Raw genomic sequence first — 23,527 nt, forward strand, 5'->3', positions numbered from 1 at the left:
ATAACATTTTAAGTAACGTTTGGATATTAAACACACTGCACATATTTTCCTCATATGAACATATAAAATCATTGCAACACACCAGTGAGAAGACAAGGTAAAGGCCGGAGGTCCCCATGCCAGGGCCGCAGTGGTCAGAGTCCGGAGAGAGCGACTGACTGAACGAGGAGTGAAACAGGGCGCATGCCCGGCCCCCCCTGTAGGTCAGTAGGATATATAGGCCAACAAAAGTTTGGCTGGAGGGATGACTTTCAGTAGATCACAGCGAGGTAGCTGCTCTGCTACTTACGAAACCCTGAGCCCGAATTAGGTTGTCTGTGAATATTTTAGCACCAGATTCCTCACGAATATTCAGTGTGCTAAACAGGTTTAGAGGTGGCGCCCATCTGTCCGCCCTCCAGGCCAGTACCAATGGCACTTCTCACTGGCCAGTTACCCGAGGTCAACCAGTGATTGCCGGTGCGAGGGTGTCACTGCGTTTAGGCGCTGATGACCTCGCGTGCGTTCAAGTTCAACAGTGGGCATGACAGGGAATGAGGAAAAGTGCAGCTGACTCATATCGTTTCATATCGCCAAATCATATCGTTTCCTCATGACCCAGTAGCACATGCTTTGCGGCCCGATACTGGTCCACAGCCCGGTGGTTGGGGACCACTGGATTATAGGAGAGGAGATGCTTGTTGTCTTGAAGCAAACTAGGGCGGTGACAATGGTAAGATGGCAGCGCGCTTGGATACAGCGGCCTCTCTGGGCCCAAACAAAGGTGATACTGTCCTTTTTAAATATTTTTTTAACGAGTACTGGATATTAAGAACTTCATGTACTGCAGGCCTATCCCATCAGTGGGTTGCTCGATATCTGGATGTTAGAGATGCTGGACTTGGTGTTGTTGTTTGCTACAGAAAGGCTTTGGAGTCGGAGTGTAGTCTAATAGCGAGTGATTGTCTTTGTCGCTTTTTTGTGACTTCAAGACCGTGTTAGACATTGGTAAGGCAGAACAGCCACAAGTAAGTGCAAGAGAATTGGAGGACAGCTAATGTTGTTCCATTGCTTAAGAAAAGTGCTAAGAATAAGCCAGAAAAATTATAGATCAATGAACCTGACATCAGTAGTGGGTAAATTACTGGAAGGTATTCTAAGGGATGGGATATATAACTACTTGGACAGGGTCTGATTAAGACCTTAAGATTTAGGAACAGAATTAGGTTGCTCAGTTCATTGATTCTTCTCCACATTCCATCGAAGCAGATTTATTATCCCTTTCAAACCCGTTCTCCTGCCTTCTCCTCGTAACCTTTGATGCCCTGATTAATCAAGAATCTATCAACTCCTGCCTTAAGTATACCCAATAACTTGACCTGCACAACTGTCAATGGCAATGAATTCCAGAGATTCACCACCCTATGGCTAAAGAACTTTTTCCTCATCTCTTTTCTAAATGGATGTCCATCTATTCTGAGGGTGTGCCCACTGATCCTAGATTATTTACCACCACTCAACCTGCCAGTTAACATGAGGACTCCAATTCCTTGTACTTAATAAAGTGATCACTGACTGTATGCTTGTGGTCTTCTGCTCTTGTAGCCCATCCACTTCAAGGTCTGGCTTATGCTTTCAGAGGTGAGTGCTCTTCTGCACAGCACTGCAGTATACATAGTTATTTGAGTTACTGTTGCCTTCCCGTCAGCTTGAACCAGGCTGGCCATTCTCCTCTGTCCCCTTTCATTAACAAGGTATTTTCACTCACAGAACAGGTTCCTTTCTATTTTTTGCTCCATTCTTTGTAAACTCTTGAGACTACTGTGTGCCAAAATCTTAGGAGATCAGCTGTTTCTGAGATGCTCAAGCCACACCATCTAACACCAATAATAAGTCACTTGGATCCCATTTCTTCCCTGTTTTGATGTTTGGTCTGAACAGCAACTGATGCACTTGACTATGCCTGCATACTTTTATGTATTGAGATGCTGCAACATGATTGGCTGATTAGGTATTTGTATTAACAAGCAGGTGTACTTTACTGAGTATACATTACTGATTATCAGAATAAGTCTAATCTTGATGCAAGCTCTTATGTTGCAGCGCTCTTTTCCCAAAATTCATATAGTACATTCCCCAGAGAACATTTTGGTTTCAATGACCTCGACTGCCAAAACAAATACATAAGTTTTATATATGTATGTTCTGTGTCATTTCTTATTTCTTCTGTTTATAAGACCTATATATTTACACATTCATTTTACCAATATATTGTTCTCTGGGCTCTTCCATCATCCTACTTTTGCTGAAGTTCAATGTATGACTAGAAAATCCTCCGTATCTTGATAGAAGTAAGGTTGGCTGAAGTGAAATGCTTTCAGAATTCACTGATTTTCTTTGGAGTAGTGCCTTGGGAAAATTTACATCCACTTGAGCAGACAGTGCTTTGCTTTAACATCAAACTAAAATAAATGTCACCTCCAGCAGGGTAGTACTCTTTCAGTAGTCCACTATGATATCAATTTTTGAATTTTATGCTGATTGAATCAAACTCTACAAGAAGCATTCACCTTTTCATGTCATGATCAATCTGTGATATACAATTGTTTCCTGTTATGCTTTATTTCCAGTTGATTTAGATATTTTCTGTATTTTGTAGTTGCTGAGATTAATTGGAATGACATTATTAACAGCTGCTACCAATGTCCTTTAAGCAATGATTATTTAGTAATGCTTTGATAGACCTGAAGGATAAAGCAGATTGTGTGTCTCCAATAATTACCTTGCAGTAAGTGCCATAAAAAATTTCATCATAAAGTGATGCAACTATATGAAGCAACCTCATGCACAAATTGCAGATAAAACTTTGTTTTATTATATTTAATCTAATTTACTCTACATACACATTCTGAAATTAGCTGTCTTGTTTCAGAGAGCATCTGTGTATTAATGTGTTCACATTGTTTTCAACAGAATACTGAACATATAAGCCAGTTATACACAAAACTATTCCAGGAAGCAGAGAAAATCAAGAGGTGGAAATTATCCATAGAAAATGAACTTTGGCAGAAGGATAAGAAATTACAAGAAAATAAACAAACTATTGAAGTTCAGCGTCAAGCAATACAAGAGCAACAAGTAAGTATGAATCATTAGATAACTATCTTTCACTATGGTGTTGTTTCCTGAAAAATGAGTGTAATCTTACAAAGGTATTGTGGATGCTGCAAATACGAAATAAAAAAAAAGAAATGCTGGCAGTTGCAAGCAAGCTGTGAAATGTGAAACAGTTAATGTTTCAGGTATTTAACCTTTCTGGCTAGTACTGAAAGTAAGCATGCAAGTAGAACAAGCAGTTAAGTGAGGCAAATGGAACACTGGTCTTTGCTTCAAGATGTTCTCAAAACAGGAGCAAGGATGTGCCGCAAAGTTATACAGGGCCTTGCTGAGAATCTGAAGTACTGCATAAAGTTTTGCTTTCCTTCTCAAAAAGGAGTGTAGTGAAGTTTCATCATTCTAATTCCTGGACTAGCAGGACTGTCTTATGAGGAGAAAATGGGCTGGTTAGGCCTGTATTCACTTAGGTTAAAATTAATGGCAGGTTCTCAATAAAGCATACAGAATTTCAACTGCTGTACAGATTGCATATGAGGATGATCTTTCCCCTTAATGGAGGAGTTACAACAAAGTGGCATCATCTCGGGATACAGTCTGAGATATTAAGAACTGAGATGAGGAAAAATGTATTTGCTCCATGGCTGGTGAATCTGTGGAATTGTCTGCAGCGGAACATGGTGTGGTCAAGTCCCAGAATGTATTTCAGAAGAAGTTGGATAGTTTCTAAACACAAAAGGCATCAAGGAATATGCAGATAGAGCAGGAATATATGCAACTAACAGAGGAGATCAGTCATGAATTGTATTGAATGGCGGAGGAAGCTTGAAGTACTGAGTATTCCAATTTTCTGTGCTTCGTCAGAAATGAAAATAGTTAGATAAAAAGATTTTACAACATGTTTGTAAAGTCAGAATGTCTGAGAGAGGGTGGAAAGTACGAGAGATTAAATGATAACACAAGGGTACTGTAAGTAACAAAAGCAGTTGAAAATATAAAATAATTATTTGAAGTTGCTGAGTATTTTAGAAGTAATGGTGGAAATTTAGAATTACATTATAAAAGTCCTTCACTTGGTCCATCACCCCTTGTGTCACTTAATCTCTACCCTGTAATCCCTATGTAAATTCTTTGCTCTTCTTCTCTATCTCCCATTCCTATAACTTTCCCCAGTTGTGCTGGATGATTGCCCTGAATGCTAATGCAGTGTTTCTTTCCACGGATGCTACCTAGTCTTCTGAGTATGTCAGATGATAATATTTGGATTTTTTAATAAATTATGGTATTTAGGGTGATTTCTGTATCTTTGTACTAGAGAAAAGGAATATTAGAATGCAGGTGTAACAATTAAGCCAGGACTGGGAAACTTGATGAAGTTAACCATTATTTCTGCTATTTTTAGAAATCTGTGACTTCAGATACAGATATATACATGTATACTGACCTCTGCTCTTATTTGTACTTTCTTCAAAAATCACAGTGACTCTCAGTTTTTAAGTTTAGGAAAATTCAAAACTGTTGCTGCTAGTCTCTGCCACATGTAATTACAATAATAACAAACTAACTTTTAAAAGGTAACTCAGACTCTGTACTGAAGGAGGGGAGGCACTATATAGTTTTTCATCACTACTCAGTACAGGCAGAATGGGATAAGGTTTGCTCTGGCAAAGGTTTTTCCAAAGTCCCAGCAACATCCTAGTAAATCTTAACTGTACTATTTCAAACTTGTTGATATATAGTTTAAACTAGAATTGCAGGGAGATAGAAAACAGAGCACCAGACAGGTGGTAGAATGCTGTGGAGAAAGATGTTGTTAAGCCTGCAACCAAATTCAGGAATCAAAAGGTTGAGCATGGTGAAGCTAATGTTTTGAGTTGCGTATACTGTACACTGTATTTCAATGCAAGGAGTATTATAGGAAAGGTGGATGAGCTTAGGGCATGGATCAGCACTTGGAATTATAACATTGTATGCATCAGTGAGACTTGGTTGCAGGAGGAGCAGAACTGGCAGTTCAATGTTCCGGTGTTTCATTGTTTTAGATGTGATAGAGCAGGAGGGATTAATGGGGGAGGGCTGGCATTACTATTAGGGGAATATGTCATGGCAGTGCTCAGTAAGGACAAACTGGAGAGATTGTCTATCGAGGCTTTATGAGTAGAACTGAAGAATATGAAAGGTATGACCACTTTATGGGCGATTATATTATAAACTACCCAGCTGTCTGTGGGATTTATAGGAGCAAATTTGTAGAAAGATCACAGACTATCACAAGAAACGTAGGGTTGTGATAGTAGATGAGTTTAACCTTCCACATATTGAATGGAACTCCAATAGTGCAAAAAGGCTGGATGGAAAAGAGTTTGTTAAATGTGTTCTTTAATCAGTACATAAAAGTCCCAACTAGGGAGAGTGCAATAGTAGATCTCCTGTTAGGGAATGAGACAGCACAGGTGACAGTCTTCAGGCTCCTGTATCTCTTGCTTGATGGTAGCAATGAGAAAAAGGCATGTCCTGTGTTATGGGGGACCTTAATGATAGATGCCACATTTTTGAGGTATTCCCTTTTGAAGATGTCCTGGATGCTACAGAGGTTAGTGCCCATGATGGAGCTGACTGTGTTTATAGCTTTCTGCAACTTTCTCCAATCCTGTGCAGTGGCCTCACCATACCAGATGCTGATGCAACCAGTTAGAATGCTGTCCACGATACATCTGTAGACATTTGTGAGTGACTTTGGTGACATGCCAAGTCTCCTCAAACTCCTAATGAACTTGACACCCAGTAAATTGAATCTGCTCTCCCTTTCTACTTCCAATTCCTTGATGAGGACTAGTATATGTTCCCTCATCTTACCCTTCCTGAAGTTGGCAATCAATTCCTTGGTCTTACCGATATTGAGTGCAGTCGACATCACTCAACCAGCTGATCAATCTCACTCCTGTACACCTCCTCGTCATCATCTGAAATTCTGCCATCAATAGCTCTGATGTTGGCAAATTTATAGATGGCATTTCAGCTATGCCTAAGCCACGCCATCGTAGATGTAGAGAGGGAAGGTGTTGAGGTGCGCCAGAGTGGATTGTCAGAAGGGACTAAATGTTATTTCCAATCTGCACAGACTATGGTCTCCTTTGAGGAGAGATTGCAGAGGGGGATATAGAGGCCCAGGTTTTGGACCTTTTTTTGATTAGAACAAGGTATAATTGTGTAGAATGCTGAGCTGTAGTCAATAAACTGCTGCCTGATGTAAATATTACCATTGGCCAGGTGATCCAAGGCTGAGTGGAGAGCCAAGGAGATTGCATCCACTGTAGAGCTATTGTGGTGATAGGCAAATTGCAACAGGTCTAGGTCCTTGCTTAGGCAAGAGCTGATTCTAGCCATGAACAACCTCTCAAAGCACTTCATCACAGTAGATGAGAGTGGCACTGGGTGATAGCCATTGGGTCAGCTCACCCTGCTCTTCTTGTGCACTAGTATGATTGTTGCTCTTTTGAAACAGGTGGGAACCTCCAAATATAGCAGTGAGAGATTGAAGATGTCCTTGAACACACCCATTAGTTGGCACATGTTTTCTGAGCCCGACTAGGGCCTGATGCCTTGCAAGAGTTCACCTTCTTGAAAGATGTTTTGGCGTTGGCCTCAGAGACAGAGCTCAAAGGGTCACCGGATGCTGCAGGGATTTGCTTAGATATAGAGTTATTCTCCCTTTCAAAGCATGCATAAAAGACATTGAGCTCATCTGAGAGTGAAACATCATTGCCATTCATGATGTTAGGTTTTGCTTTTTAGGAAGTAATGGCCTGCAAACACTGCCAGAGCTGACATGCATCCGATTGTGTCTCTAATCTCAATTGGAATTGTTTTATCACTCTAAAGATAGCCTTCTGTAGGTCATGCCTGGACTTCTTGTATAGTTCCAGATCTCTGGTACTGAATGCCCCTCTGCAGACTATGCATTTGTGATTCACCCACAGCTTTTGATTTGGGTATGTCTGGTCTGTTCTCATGGGCACACACTCATTCACACAGGTTTTAATGAATTATAGCGATTATAATACCATTAGTCTCGATGTAATTATGGAGAAGGACAGGTCGGGTAGAGATTCTAAATTAGAGAAAGGCCAATTTTGATGATATCAGAAAGGATCTGGCAAGTGTGGATTCGGACAGGGTGTTGTCTGGCAAAGGTATACTTGGTAACTGGGAGTCCTTCAAAGTACAGAGTTTGTATGTTCCTGTCAGAATAAAAGGGAAGGGTAACGAATTTTGGATCCTTGGTACAGAGAGATATTGATGTCCAGGTTAAGAAAAAGAAGGAGGTGCATTGCAGGTATGGCCAGGTAGGAATAAACGAGGTACTTGAGGAATATAAAAAATGCAAGAGAACACAAGAAGGAAATCAAAAGGGATAAAAGAAGCATGATGTTACTCTAGCTGACAAGGTGAAGGAGAATCCTAAAGGCTTCAACAGATACATGAAGAACAAAGGGATAGCAAGGGACAAAATCAGTCCTCTGGAAGATCAGAGTGGTTCTCTATGTGTGGAGCCAAAAGAGATAGGGGAGATCTTAAATGGATTTTTTGAATCTGTCTTTACTCAGGAGATGGACACGGAGTCTATAGATGTGAGGGAATGCAGCAGTGAGGTCATGGACGCCACAGAGTTTACAAAGGAGGATGTGTTTGCTTTTTTGAAGCAATTTAGGGTGGACAAATACCCAAGGTCCAATGAGGTGTTCCCTCGGACCCTGTAGGAGGCAAATGCAGAAAATGCAGTGGCCCTAGCAGAGATATTTGCAATATCCTTAACCATACATGAGGTGCCATAGGATTGGAAGATAGCTAATATTGTTTTGTTGTTTAAGAAATCCTCTAAGAATATGCCAGGAAATTATAGGCCAGTGAGCCTGGCATTAGTAGTGGGAAGATATTCTAAGGGACTGTATATATAAATATTTGGATAGATAGGGACTGATTGGGAATAGTTAATATGGTTTAGTGCATATTAGGTCATGTCTAACCAATCTTAGGAGTTTTTCAAGAAAGTTATCAGAAAAGTTGATAAAGGCAAGGCAGTGTTTGTTGTCTTCCTGAACTTTAGCAAGGCCTTTGACAAGATTCTGCATGGGAGATTGGTCAAGAAAGTTTAGTAGTGGAAACTTCTTACAAAATAAACCATAAAGCAGAATTACTTAATAAGATTACTGCCTTACGGTATGAGTATAATACTATAATGTCCAAGAGTGTTTCAAAACTACTGACACAAGTCATACAGAGGTATTTTGAGCTTGGTGAAGAGCCCCATAAGTTATTAGCCAGTCAGTTAAGATATGCAGGCCATACATTGTATAAAGGCGAAAGATGGCTTTTTATTGACAGACCTGGAAAATATTAATAAGTGTTTGCCAATCACAAGGCAGTCCAGACGCTGAAGCTATGGAAGCATTTTTTGCTAATCTGAATCTGCCCACGCTGTCAGCAGATTCAGTAAATGCACTTGATGCTGAAATTAGCCTCGATGACATTAAGAAGGTCATCTCCTCTCTCCCCAATAATAAGGCAGCGGGTCTGGATGGCTTTAGAATGGAATTCTTCAAAGTATTTGGTCCAAAATTGTTGCCTGTACTCCTAAGAATGTTGAAACTCTCTAGGTTAGTTTCCAGATTGCCACGCACTGTATGTAAAGCCAATGTCTATCTCCCTGATTCCAAAACCAGGCCGTGATCCCGAGGTGGTTTCATCATATCGCCCCATTTCGCTGCTGTCCATTAAAACCAGAATTCTCGGGAAGTCCTGACCAATAGGTTAAAAGAACACATTTGTTCTATCATTCATCCAGACCAAACTGTTTTTATGCCAGGTAGACGTATATTTTAATTTGCACCATCTCTTCAATATTTTATATACAAAGCATGCAGAAGAGGCTGTAGTCATCTCATTAGATGCACAACATGCATTTGACCAAGTGGAATGGCCATATATGATGTTTGCACTTAAGAAATTTGTATTTAGACCATCCTTCATTAAATGGATTGAGATAATTTATTCACACCCATCTGCTTCAATTATCACTAATCAGAATATTTCCTCCCTTTTTGCAATTCATCATGGGACTTGTCAAGGCTGCCTCCTTTCTCTGTTTTTGTTTGCAGTTATCATTGAACCATTGGCTGTTAGCATCAAACAGGACCCTTTGATATCTCCCATTGATATGCATGGACATAAACATTACCTTTCGTTATATGCTGACGACGTCCTTTTATATATCTCCAGCCCACAAACATCAACACCTGCCCTTCTACTCTAATTAATAATTTTGGCAGTTTCTCAGGTTTCTTTATTAATTGGGATAAGAGTGAACTAATGCCAGTCACTGCAGTGGTTAATACAGCATAAGTACAGTCCATTCCCTCTAAAATAACTTATGATAATTTTTCCTATCATGGTGTGACTATTACAAAAAACCCAGATGATCTTTTACAAGTGAATTGGCGAAACAAGATTGAGCAGGTTAAACGCAATATTGACTTTTGGAAAATCCTTCCAATTTCCTTGGTGGGGAGGATTAACACAATCAAGATGATTGTACTACCACGATTTCTTCATCTTTTCCAGTCAATTCCATGTTTATTCCTCAGTCATATTTTAAGCAATTGGATTCAATTATTATACCCTTCATTTGGAATTATGAAGCCATTAGAATTACTAAAATACACTTGTCAAAACCTAAGGAAGCAGGTGGTTTTGCTTAACCAAACATTAAAATGTATTACTGGACTGCCCACCTATCCATTCTTGCATGGTGTAAAAAAGGCCCACCCTCTACTCAGACTCATGCCCAGCATGGTTACTCATAGAGCAAATACTTTGTAAGAAGACTTCCTTAACAGCTCTTTTTAATAGCCCCACTGCAGTTAATAAGTCATATTTTAGTAACAACTTCATGGTCAGTATCACTATAAGAATTTGGAAGCAGATTCAACTACACATTAAGGCTCCAAAAACTTATACTGTATTGACACTCCGATCTGTGACAATCATTCCTTATTGCCTGGCCTGAATGATACTGTTTTTTTAACCTGGAAACAGAGAGGCATCTGTAGTATAGGTGGTCTATATATTATTGGAAACTTTGCCTCATTTGCGCAGTTAAAAGCAGTTTACAATATCCTTGCATCTGTTTTTTAGATATTTACAAATTCGAGATTATGTTAGGAAATATATACCTACCTTCAAGGATTTAGACAAACATGAGTCCCTGGAGGCAATAAATAAATTTGATCCTGTTACTCGTAATAGGGTATCCTATTTTTATCAGATCCTACATAATGGAGCTCGGGTGAATACTGCAGGTCTTAAACAGGCATAGATGGATGAATTGGGTATAGAACTGACAGAGGAGGTCTGAAATGAGTGTTTAAAGAGTATACATGATTGTTCGGTCAATGTTAGACACAGACTCATACAGTTTAAAACATTACATAGACTCCATTATTCTAAAGAAAAGTTGCATAGCTTCTACCCAGATGTTTTGCCAATTTGTAATAGATGTAAATCTGAGAACAGTAACTTGTCACATTCATTCTGGTCATGTTGTAAGCTTTATGCATACTGGAAAAGTAATTTTCACTGTTTCTCTGAGGCTTTTGGGAAGCGGTGGGAACCAGACCCGCTCATAGCCATCCTTGGAGCAACAAGCTCCCTATCTTCAGCCAATAAGTACGAAAAAGTGGCTGTATTGTTTGGAATGATGATTGGTAATCCTGCAAAAGTGGAAAATGGACTCTGTGCCTTCATATAATCTGTGGCTGAGAGAACTGGCAAACACTTTACATTTGGAGAGACTGAGACTCTGTAATGAGGACAGAGCAGACATTTTTGAAAGGATATGGGGCCCTGTATTGGACTTACTTATGGGGTGAGGACTGAGGCTTTTTGGTGCGGTGCACCTCTGCTGTGTATGTTTACTTCTTGCCTTTAAATTTTTTTTCTCTTTTGCTGCTCAATATTTAATTTGATTTTACTATGGTTGTGGTTTTTTGTGGAAGTGCTGTTTTTTTATGTTAGTTTTTTTTGTTAGTTTTTTCCAAGTCTGTTCACATAACATAATAAAATATATTAATAAGAAAAAAAAAGTAAGTTCAGTTGCTGAGGTAGTAAATTGGACTGACATTGACTTTGCTGGAGAAGTCAGTGAGTGGTAATAGATGATTGCCTCTCTGACTGGAGGACTATTATTAGTGGTGTAAGGCAAGGATCAGTGCTGGGTCTGTTGTTGTTTGTCGTCTACATCAATGATCTGCATGATAATGTAGTAAACTGGATCAGGAAGTCTGCGGATGACAATAAGTAGACAGTGAGGAAGACTATCAAAGTTTGCATTGGGATCTGGACTGGCTGGAAAATGGACTGAAAAATGGTAGATTGAATTCAATAGGGACAAGTGTGAGATCTTGCACTTTGAGAGGACCAACAGGATAGGTTAGTACCCTATTAACTGCAGGTGAGCTGTAGGACACTGAGGAGTGTAATAGAACGGGGGATCTGGGAATACAGATCCATAATTCTTTGAAAGTGGTGTCGCAGGTAGATAGAAATGTAAAACAAACTTTCAGCACATTGCCCTTCATAAATCAATCTATTGAGCATAGGAATTGGGATATTATGTTGAAATAGTATAAGATCTTGGTGAGTATTGTGTGCTGTTTTGGTCACTTACCTATAGGAAAGATGTACTTAAGATTGAAAGAGTGCAGAGAAAATACAGAAGGATGTTGCCAGGACTTGAGGACCTATAGTAAGTTATGGGAATGGTTGAATAGGTTAGTACTTTTTTCCCTAGAACATAGAAGATTGAGAGGAGATTTGATAGAGGTATACAAAATTATGAGCTGTACAGTCAGGGGAAATGAAAGCACTGAGGTTGGGTGGGAGTACAACTAGAAGTCTTGGGTTAAGAGTCAAAGGTGAAACGTGTAAGGCAAACATAAGGGTACTGAGAGTGTGGACGAGTTGCCAGCGTAAATGGTGATGTGGATTTGATTTCAATATTTAAGAGAAATTTGGATAGGTACATGGATGGGAGGGATAATGGAGGGCTATGGTCCGGGGCACGTCAATAGTACTGGGCAGATTAATGGTTCATCATGGTCTAAATGGGCCAAAGTGCCTGTTTCTGTCCCGTAGTGTTTTACGACTGTCTTTCCTGTAGCTAGATGACCAGAACTGCATGCAATACTGCGAATTAGGTCTCATCAATGTTTTATACAACTTCAATATAACATCCCACTCATCCTGAATGCCAAATGACTGACCTTTTGGACTAGCCTCCCTTGCAGAACTTTGTCAGCATCTTGCTCAAGTCCATATAGACTGCCATTCATCAACTTTCATGGTAACCTTGAAAAGATCTATAAGATTGATTACACACAAACTATGATGCACAAATCCAGATTGACTATCCCTAATCACACCTCTGTAATGTCCCTTAAAATACTCTCCAATCATTTACTCACTACTGATGTCAGACTCACTGACCTGTAATTTCTGGGGTTATTCTTTGAACCTTTCTCAAACAGTAGGACAATTTTAGCTATCCTCTGCACCTCACCCGTGATTAAGGATGTTTTAAGTACTTCTGCTAGGGCACGTTTTCTGCACTCATCGAGGAGATGTCTATATGAATACTACACTGTTCTGCTAGACATCTCCCTGACATGCTATTGCTTAGGCCTAGAACTAACTTCGGCAATGATACTTCTTCATTTTCCTATCTGATTACCCCTCTGCCCCCCCACCCCATGGGACAATCCATTATGGCTGCTACTGTTGCTGTATGACATTTTAGGAATGTGGCTCCTAACGTATGTAACTAGCTTTAAAAATGATTCTGATTGAGCTAAGTACTGACTGCCATGAAAAGTTGCACAAATTAACAGAGTATGTTGTCACCAAACTGCCCTTGTTGTAATCGGGAAATCCAGCTGGCTAGCAATCTAGTTCTTGACCTTTATATAACTTTCACAAACAGCATTAGGTAATATAAGCTTATGGTGTGATCAGATACAGTAATATGTAGAGATTTTAACTGTTAATATTTAGACTTACTTTGTACTTCCTTTCAAACATCCAACATGCAATTTTGTTATTTTTAAAATAATATTATATAAACAATAACCTGATTATTATATATTATTTAGTTTGAAAATGAAAGTCTCAGTATGAAACTAGAAGAAGAGATAAGTAAAAATGAAGAAGCAACAAAAATGTAAGTAACATTTAAAATTACTTTTCAGACTGAACCATATTACAAAGTTAATTTGAGGTAAAGATTCATTTTGAAAATTACTGGTCTTGTTGCATTGGAGATCACAGTTCATAGTTAGTTACAAGGAATTTAAAGCAAAACAGTAAATGCTGGAAATACCATTCAGGTCTAATTTCAGATTCTATTACTGGGCAACTAATGTAAGGAATATCATATTCTGGTCATATTATATCAATAGGGACAACTGCCCACCATGGACTTTACTAGAAGCTCAATTGGTTAAAAATGCCTCAATTATTTCACTTCTTGGATTTTCTCTTCCTTTATCCTTCAGTAAAATTACTAAATTTCAATGTGGAACTAGACAAGGTTGTCCCTTGAGCCTTTTGCTCTTTCATTTGGCCTTAGAACCCTTAGCCATTGCTTTTTGAGAATCTAATGATATTATTGGTATTCTAAGGAGAGCTTTATGCTGATGCTCTATTTTTATTTCTAATGTCGAGACTTCACTACCACCTGTGCTTTCTTTACTTTCTTGTTTTAGCCAGTTTTCAGGATACAAATTGAATTTACATAAGAGTGAACTTTTTCCTCTGAATAATTTGTCATCAATTAATGCTAACCTTTTAAAATTGTAAAAAATCAATTTACCTATTTGGGTGCAACAATTACCAAGAATTATAAACACCTATTTAATGAAGATTTTCTTAACTTACTGAATTTTGTAAAAAGGACACTATCAAACTGGTCGCCTTTTTTGTTATCCTTGATTGGCCGAATCAATTCTATTAAAATGATCATTTGACCTAAATTTTTATATATCTTTTCAGGCATTACCTGTTTTTATTCCTAAATTTTTTTTGACTCTCTTGATTCTATTATATCTTCTTATTTATGGAAAAATAAACATTCTCGACTAAATAATTTTTTTTTCTGAAGGTATTAAATTACTGGAATTCTCAATTCCAAGGGGCTGTGGAGGCTGGATCATTATAAGTATTTAAAATTTTTTTAAAGATTGGAAAACTGAGGGATGTGAGGAACTGACACAGAAGTGTAGATCAGCTTTGGTTATAATGAATGGTAGGGCTGTGTTAAAGGGCCAGGAGTCCTACTCTTGCTCTGTTTTCTTGTGTTATTGTGTATATATAACTGTGCAGTTAGCAATACATATGATATCTTATTACAGTTATGATCTTACTATGGAACAGAGGTGAATTGTCAATACAGGAAGCTGTACATGGTTCACGCAGAATATTTTCGGTACTAAGGTTATGACATTCATCTCATTAGATGTTCACATTGTTACAAATCTCTTGTAGTTCTGGGTTATTTGTTCACTAGAAACAACTAGATAAAGCAGTTTCATCAGTGTTGGTTTTGTTAAAGTGTAGGCAATCAGTAGTTGTAACCATTCAGTGCTCTATGATTGTAATGTAAGATATGAACAACATATGATATGAGTGATTGGGCTGAGATGGGACAGTTACATACATGTAGATGCAGTGTGTAGTGAGAGTGTGAGGAAGGGCAGGCAGATGATAGGGAAAACTTGCTGTTGGTGGGATGAGTTAAGTGTAACATGGGGGAAAATCAAAAAGGGTAATGAATACAGGACTGAAGGTTTTATATTTGAATATACGCAATACACAAAATAAGGTAGATTATCTTGAAGCACAGTTAGAGATTGGCAGGTACAATATTGTGGGTATCGCTGAATCATAGCTGAAAGAAGTCATAGTTGGGACCTTAACATCCAAGGATACAAGTATCAAAACGACAGGCGGGTAGGCAGAGGCAAAATGACCCTGATGGGAGTTATATACAGGGCTTCAAATAGTAGTCAGGATGTAGACTACAAAGTACAAAGGGGATTGAAAAGGCTTGTAAAAAGAGGGCACTGTTACTATAGTGATGGAGAATGTGCATATGCAGGAAAATCAGGTGGGCGCTAGATCCCTAGAGAAGGAACTTGCAGAAGGTCTACATGATGACTTTTTAGAGCAGCAAATACAATTCTGGATTAGATGTTGAGTGATGTACCATATTTGATTTGGGAGCTTAAGGTAAAGCAACCCTTAGGAGACAGAGATCATAATATGATAGAATTCACCTTGAAGTTTGAGAGGAAGATATTAAAATCAGCTATATCAGTACTCCAGAGAATTACAGAGATATCGGAATGGGAATGCAAAGTGGAATTAAAATGGGTGGTCACTAAAAGATGCCGCTTCTTCTGCAGATGGAGCATAGGTGTTAGGTGCTAAGTTAAAGTACTGGATTTCTGGGGTTATGATCTTAGGATTGCTATCTGTGCCAATGTGCTTATGAAGCCAGAAATAAAAAGATCATACTGTTTAATACATGGCTAAAGGGATGGTGCAGGATGGAGGACTTCTGGATCATTGGGCTCTCTTCAAGATTCAAGATTGTTTAATATAATTTCCTCTACACAAGAATCAAATAACTATTACAGATGATCCAATGAAGCACAACAAAAATACAAAAGATAAAGATAAGAAAAATAATAACAAAAATATAAATACAAAAGATAGCTTATACACATTGATTGTATGCCCATAAAGTGATACTAGGTTGTACATAAGGTTACTAATTGGAAATAATAAAGTAGTGTTTTAGAGTTTGTGAGTGGAGATATTGATCAGTCTGGCTGTTTGGGGAAAGTAACTATTTTTGAGTCTAGTTATCCTAGAATGGATGCTACTTAGCCTCCTCTGTGATGAATGTGGGATCCTTTATGGTGTTACTGACCCTTTGCAAGCACTTTTTTGTTTATATGTCCTTGGTGGCAGTTAGGGTGGTCCTGTGATGTTTGGGCAGTTTTGTCTACCCATTGTAGAGCCTTTCTGTCCGCTGCAGTGCAGTTTCTGTACCAAGCTGTGACGCAACTTGTCAGATGCTCTCTGCTGCGCATCTGTAAAATGACGAGTATGAATGTGCAAAGTCCAGCTCTTTTCAGACTACTCAGAATGTAGAGGTGTTGATGAGTAAACACAAAGTACACTGCAGATGCTGTGGTCAGATCAACATGTACAAACAAGCTGGAGGAACTCAGCAGGTCCATGGAAACGAGCAGTCTGAGTCAGAAACCTGCTGAGTTCCTCCAGCTTGTTTGAGGGTGTTGATGAGCTTTCTTGACTGTGTAGGATGTGTTTTAGGACCATGAATGGTTGTACGAGATGTGCACTCCAAGGAGTTTGAAACAGCTTGCAGTTTCCACTGCTCTGCTGCCAATGTTAAATGGGGGTGTGAGTGGTGCAAGTTCTCCTGAAGTTGATAACCATTTCCTTTCCAGAGAAGGTATGAGCTGAGCAGAAGGGACTGTTTGTACATGAAATGGAGGGAAACAAATATCCTTGCAGAAAGATTTGTACTGCATGGATGGGGTTTTAAACTGGAGTTGCAGAGAGATGGGAACCAGAACACCAGGGCAGATAGCAGAATGTTTGTGGGGAAAGATGTTGTTAAGCCTACAAATAAAGTCAGGAATTGAAAGGTTGAGCTTGAGGACTAATGTTTTGAGTATATTTCAATGCAAGGAGTATTGTAGGAAGGCAGATGAGCTTAGGGCATTGATCAGCATTTGAATAATGACATTATAGCTATTAGTAAGACTTGGTTGCAAGATACACAGGAGTGGCAGCTCAATGCTCCAGGCTTCCATTGTTTTAGATATGATAGAATGAGAGGTATTAAAAGAGGAGGGCAGGAATTACTAGTCAAAGAAAAAGTCACAGCAGTGCTCAGACAGGGGAGACTAGAGAGCTCATCTAATGAGGCTGTATGGGTGGAACTGAGGAATAAGAAAGGGGTAACCACAGTAATGGGATTATATTATAGACCACTGAACTGTCCATGGTATTTAGAGGAGCAAATTTATAGAGTTCACACACCATTGCAAGAAATTTAAGATTGTGATAGAAGGTAATTTTACCATTTTACAGATTGACTGGAACTCCCATACTGTAAAAGGGCAGGGTGGAATGGAGTTTGTCAAATATGTTCAGGAATGTTTTCTTATTATGAACATAGAGGTCCCAGCTAGAGAGTGTATGATACGAGATCTCCTATTAGGGAATGAGACTGGGCAGGTGACAGAAGTTTGTGCAGGGGAACACTTTGCATCAAGTGATTATGATGACATTAGTTTAAAAATAATTATGGTAAAGGATAAGTCTGGTCCTCAGGCTGAGATTCTAAATTGGAGAAAGGCCAAATTTGGTGGATTTAGAAAGGATCTGGCAAGTATGGATTTGGGAAGGTTGTTTTCTGGCAAAGATGTACATGATAAGTCAGAGGCCTTCAAAAATTAAATTTTGAGATTGCAGAGTTTGTTATGTTCCTGTTAGAATAAAAGACAAGGATAACCGGAGGTTACTAAGTCAGACCTTATCAGGGGGTCCGAACTGGAGAGGGTCAGCAACTTTAAGTTCCTTAGTGTTATAATTTTAAAAGATCTGTCCTGGGTCCAGCAGGTAAGTGCAGTTATGAAGAAAGCACAACAGCACCTCTATTTCCTTAGAAGTTTGTAAAGATTCAGTATGCCATCAAAATATTTGACAAACTTCTATGGATATATAGTGGAGTATATTTCCCGGTTGCAGAGTGGCCTGGTATGGAAACCCCAACACCCTTGAATGAAAAATCATATAAAAAGTAGTGGATACGAGGTAGTCTATCATGGGTATACCCTCTCCACCATTGAGCAAAGTTACATGGAGTGCTGTCGCAGGAAGGCAGCATCCATCCTAAGCCATGCTCTCTTCTCGCTGCTGCCATCAGGAAGAAGGTACAGGAGCCTCAGGATCCACAGGAACACATACTACCCTTCAACCGTCAGGCTCTTCCACCAGTGTTAACTTCACTTAACTTCACATGTCTCATCATTGAAATGTACCCACAACCTATGGACTTTTCATCTCATGTTCTCGATATTTATTGATAATTTATTTATCATTATTATTTTCTATTGTATTTGCACAGTTTCATGTCTTGTACATTGACTGTTTGTCCATCCTGATGGGTGAAATCTTTCATTGAATCTATTATGTTTTTGAAAGGTATTAAGGTCCTGGTTTTTAAAAAAAGGTGTTACATAGCAGGTACAGGCATGAAGAAGCAAATGAAGTACTCAAGGGAGTATAAGAAATTCAAGAGAATGCTTAAGAAGGAAATCAGGAGGGCTCAATGAAAACTTGAGGCTGCTCTAGCAAACAAGGAGAAGGAGAGTCACAAGGGCTTCTACAGATATATTAAGAGCAAAAGGATAGGGACAAAATTGGTCCTCTGGAAGATCGGGGCGGGGAGGGGGGGTATCCATTCATGGAATCAAAAGAGACAGGGAAGATCTTAAATGGATTTTTTGCATTATTCAGGAGATGGACACTATAGAAGTGAGGCAAAGCAGCGGTGAGGTCATGGACCTTGTACAGATTACAGAAGAGAAAGTGATTACTGCTTTGAGGCAAGTTAGGGTGGATAAATCCCCAGGACCTGACAAGGTGTTCCAATGGAGGCTAGTGTAGTCATTGCAAGGGCCCTAACAGAGACATTTAAAATGCCCTTAACAATGGGTGATGTGCTGAAGGATTGGAGAATAGCCAATGTTGTTCCATTGTTTAAAAAGACTCTACGAATGAACAAGGAAATAATTGGCCAATAGGCCTGATATCAGTAGTGGGTAAGATTTGGATGGTGTTCTAAGGACCGGATAAATAAGTGTTTAGATAGACAGGGGACAATTAAGGATAATCAGCATAGCTTTGTGCATGATAGGTCATGCCTAATCAATCTTACAGCTTTTTAAGGAATTTTCCAGAAAAGTTGATGAAGGCAAGTCGATAGATGTTATCTACATGGACTTCAGCAAGGCCCTTGACCAAGTCCCAAATGGGAGATTGTTCAAGAAGGTTCAGGCACTTGGCATTCAAGATGAGGTAACAAATTGGATTATATTTTAGCTTTGCGAGAAAAGCCAGAGTGGTAGTAGATGGTTACTTCTCTGATTGGAGACCTGCGAGAAGTGGGATGCCGCAGCGGTTGGTGCTGGTTGTTTGCCATCTATATCAATAATCTGGATGAGAATGTGGTAAACTGGATGAACAAATTTTCAGATAGAACTGAGATTGAGGCAGTAATGGGCAGTGAAGAAGACTACCAAAGCTTGATGCGGGATCTGGATCAGCTGGAACAAAAGGCTGAAAAATGGCAGATCAATTTTTTTGCAGAAAGGTGTGAGGTGTTCAATTTTGGGAGGAAAGCCAGTGCAGGACTTGGACCTGTGAATGCAGATCCATAATTCCTTGAAAGTGATATCACAGTTAGATGGGGTTGTAAAGAAATTTTTGGCACATTGGCCTTCATAAATCAAAGTACTGTGGTAAAGTATTTGGGATGATCTGCTAAAGTTGTATAAGGTATTGATGAGGCCTAATTTAGAGTATTGGATGCAGCTCTGGTCACCTACCTACAGGAAAAATGTCAATTAGTTTGAAAGAATGCAGGCTAATTTGATAAACATATACAAAATTAAGAGTGGTATAGACAGGATAAATGCAAGCAGGCTTTTTCCAGTGAGGTTGGGTGGGACTACAACTAAAGGTCATGGGATAAGGGTGAAAGGTGAGATATTTAAGGGGAACATGAGGGAGAATTTCTTCACTCAAATCGTGGTGGGAGTGTGAATGAGCTGCCAGTGGAAGTGGTGGATATGGGTTTGATTTCAATATTTAAGAGAAATTTGGATAGGTATACAGATGGGAGGCATATGAAGGGTTATGGTCACCATACAGGTTAATGGGACTAGGTAGATTAATAGTTTGGCAGAGACTAGATGGGCCAAAGGGCTTGTTTCTGTCTTGTAGTTTTCTTTGACTCTAATATTGTTCACAAGTCTGATGTCTGTTTGTAGATACCATGTTTTAAATATTGCCTATGAGTTGTTTGTATGCATGACAGCCACAGCATATTTGATCTAATTTGTAAATTCTTAAGATTGTTGGCAAAATAAAATTGGTCCATCTCTGACACCTCTCTTCTCATGAACATCGATTTCTCTAGTTTCCGGTAACCGCTCCCTCAGTCACCCGCCTGCCCCCTCCCCCATGAACGAACGAACACACACACACACACACTCACTCTTTCTGTTACTCTTCTTTACCCTGATGACTTGACCCTCACCTCCTTCTGCTTGCCTACGTCATTTTCTTTGTTCTATGTTCTACTGTCCTTTCCTATCAGAATCCCTGCTCCTCAGCCCTTTACCTCTTCAATCTATCAACTGCTAGCTTCTCAGATAATTCTCTTTTATCTCCACTCACCCATCCACCTGCCCGCCCGCACTCAGCTGAATATACCTATCACCTGCCGTCTTCTACTCCTCCCCTTCCCTCATCTTTTTAATCTGGATTCAGCCCTCTCCCTTTCTAGACATAATGAAGGGTCTTAGCCCAAATTGTCAACTGTTTATTTCCCTCCAAAGGTGTTGCCCAACCTTGCAGAGTTCCTCCAGAATTTTATGTTTGTTGGTCATGATTTCCAGTATCTGCAGGATATCTTGTGTCTGGGTAATATAAAATATCTTTCTGAAGGGTTTAATCTAATTTCCATATGTTCAAGTTACACTTAGTTAAAACATATTTCTATCTGTTCTGACATAGTCCTGCTATGTTCTGTGTCTTACTTAGAGAAGAATAGATCTTGGCAGCCTTGATGTGTGCCAGTGTTGGAGAGTATGAATATTTAAGGTGGTGAATAGGTGCCAATCATGAGGCCTTTACTGAATATAGAGCTTCGCTTGTGTCATTAAAGATGTGTTCATCCTGGGAAATGGATAAAAATTTTAGGGTGACTGTAGGTGAGGTACTTCCATAGGACACCGAAACACTCATATACTAGAACCATAGAACCATAGAACACTACAGGTCAGTACAGGCCCTTCAGCCCTCCATGTTGCGCCAACCCATCTAATCCTTAAAAAAAAAGTACTAAACCCACACTACCCCATAACCCTCCATTTTTCTTTCATCCATGTGCCTGTCCAAGAGGCTCTTAAATATCCCTAATGTTTTAGCTTCCACCACCATCCCTGGCAAGTCATTCCAGGCACTCACAACCCTCTGTCTAAAAAACTTACCCCTGATTTGAACCCCAAAGTCCTTCTGTTCATCCACACTCTTAAGTAACTAACCATTAACCCTGTACTCATTTTTCTGGTTTGTCCTTCCAAAATGCATCACCTCACACTTGTCCGGATTGAACTCCATCTGCCACTTTTCTGCCCAACTCTATAGCCTGTCTATATCCTCTTATAACCTTCGACAACCTACAGCTCCATCCACAACTCCTCCAATCTTCGTGTCATCTGCAAACTTACTCACCCATCCTTCCGCCTCTACATCCAGGTCATTTATAAAAATCACAAATAGCAGGGGTCCCAGGACAGATCCCCACAGCACTCCACTAGTCACTGACCTCCAGGCAGAATACTTTCCTTCCACATCTACCCTCTGCTTTCTTCCTTTAAGTGAATTTTTTATCCAAACAGCCAAGGTTCCACTTAACCCATGCCTCATGACTTTCTGGATGAGTCTCTCATGAGGGACCTTGTCAAATGCTTTGCTAAAGTCCATGTAGACCACATCTACAGCCCTACCCTCATCAATTTCTTTTGTTACCTCTTCAAAAAACTCAATCAGGCTCGTGAGGCACAATCTTCCCTTCACAAAGCCATGTTGACTATCCACGAGTAGACTGTACTTCTCCAAATGCTTGTAGATCCTATCCTTAAGAATCCTTTCCAGTAGTTTGCATACCACCGACCTAAGACTCACCGGTCTATAGTTCCCAGGTTTCTCCCTATTACCTTTTTTTTAAAATTTTTTTTTATTAGTTTTTCAAAACATTTTACAAATTAAAAACCCCAAATCCCAATGAGGAACATTAAAACAGTGCAAAATTAAGCATACAATAACAATATACTACAAAGGAAGAGAATTTAGCAAAAAAAAAGCACCTGAATTAAAGACAAGTAAGCTTAGTGTCCTCCCCAAGCCCCACAACACAAGAAAAAACAACAGCAACTCCAGACCAACCACAACACAATATAGAGAGTATAAGTCAGGACAGCCAAACTCCCAGACTGTGAATACACTCAGCAACAGAGGGTAATAATGCCTTCTACCAGAAAAAAAAGGAGCTGAAAGCAAGGGACCGAAAAGAAAAAAAAAACCCTAGTCAAGAGGAAGGTTATGAAAGTACTCGATAAAAGGTCCCCAGACCTTATGGAACTTTAGATCTGAATTGAGAACTGAATAATGAATTTTTTCGAGGTCCAAACAGGCCATGATGTCGTTAAGCCATTGAGCATGAGTGGGCGGGGCAACATCGCTCCATCTGAGGAAGATCAAGCGTCTAGCCAGGAGAGAGGCAAAGGATAATATTCGGCATTTGGTCGGACCCAGACATAAATCTGTCTCGCCCCAAAAACCGAACAGAGCAATTAAGGGGTTTGGTTCTAAGTGCTGATGTAGTGAAGACATCTTTCCAGAATTTCTCCAAGCTAGGACAGAACCAGTACATATGGATGAGAGAGGCCACGCCCCTCTTGCATTTATCACAGAGCGGACTAACGCTAGGGTAGAATCGAGATAGTTTAGATTTAGACAAATGGGCTCTATGAACAATCTTAAACTGTAAAAGGCAGTGGCGAGCACAAAGAGAGGTTGAGTTAACCGATTTGAGAACTGAATCCCAGCTCTCCTCTGATAAGGAGATATTTAAATCCTGCTCCCAGGCCATTTTGATTATATCCATGGGGGCCCATCGTAAGGCTGCTAGTTTATCTCAGATGATTGATATTAAGCCTTTACCTAGTGGATTCATGGAAAGAAATAGGTCCATAGCATTTTTCGCAGGCATTTCAGGAAAGTTAGGAATTAAAGGAGCAATAAAGTGTCGGATTTGGAGATATCTGAAAAAATGAGCATTGGGCAGATTGAACTTAACAGAGAGCTGCTGAAAAGAAGTGAAGGGATTATCAATGAAAAGATCTTCAAAATGTCTAATGCCCTTCCTATACCAAACCTGGAATGCTGAATCGTATGTAGTAGGTAAAAAAAGGTGATTATGAGCAATAGGGCT

General features: G+C 39.5%; 1 protein-coding gene across 1 annotated transcript in view; it reads left to right on the forward strand.

Moving 5' to 3' along the window:
* The window catches only part of sycp1 (synaptonemal complex protein 1), a 223,131-nt gene that overhangs the window by 48,537 nt on the left and 151,067 nt on the right, over window positions 1-23,527 (forward strand). Inside the window, exons 5-6 of the mRNA XM_059971481.1 lie at window positions 2,953-3,117; window positions 13,299-13,366. Of these exons, the coding sequence (XP_059827464.1) occupies window positions 2,953-3,117; window positions 13,299-13,366 (233 nt within the window). The remainder of the gene's footprint in view (window positions 1-2,952; window positions 3,118-13,298; window positions 13,367-23,527) is intronic.

The sequence above is a fragment of the Hypanus sabinus genome, chromosome 6 (genome assembly GCF_030144855.1).
Source record: "Hypanus sabinus isolate sHypSab1 chromosome 6, sHypSab1.hap1, whole genome shotgun sequence".
Classification (NCBI taxonomy): domain Eukaryota; kingdom Metazoa; phylum Chordata; class Chondrichthyes; order Myliobatiformes; family Dasyatidae; genus Hypanus; species Hypanus sabinus.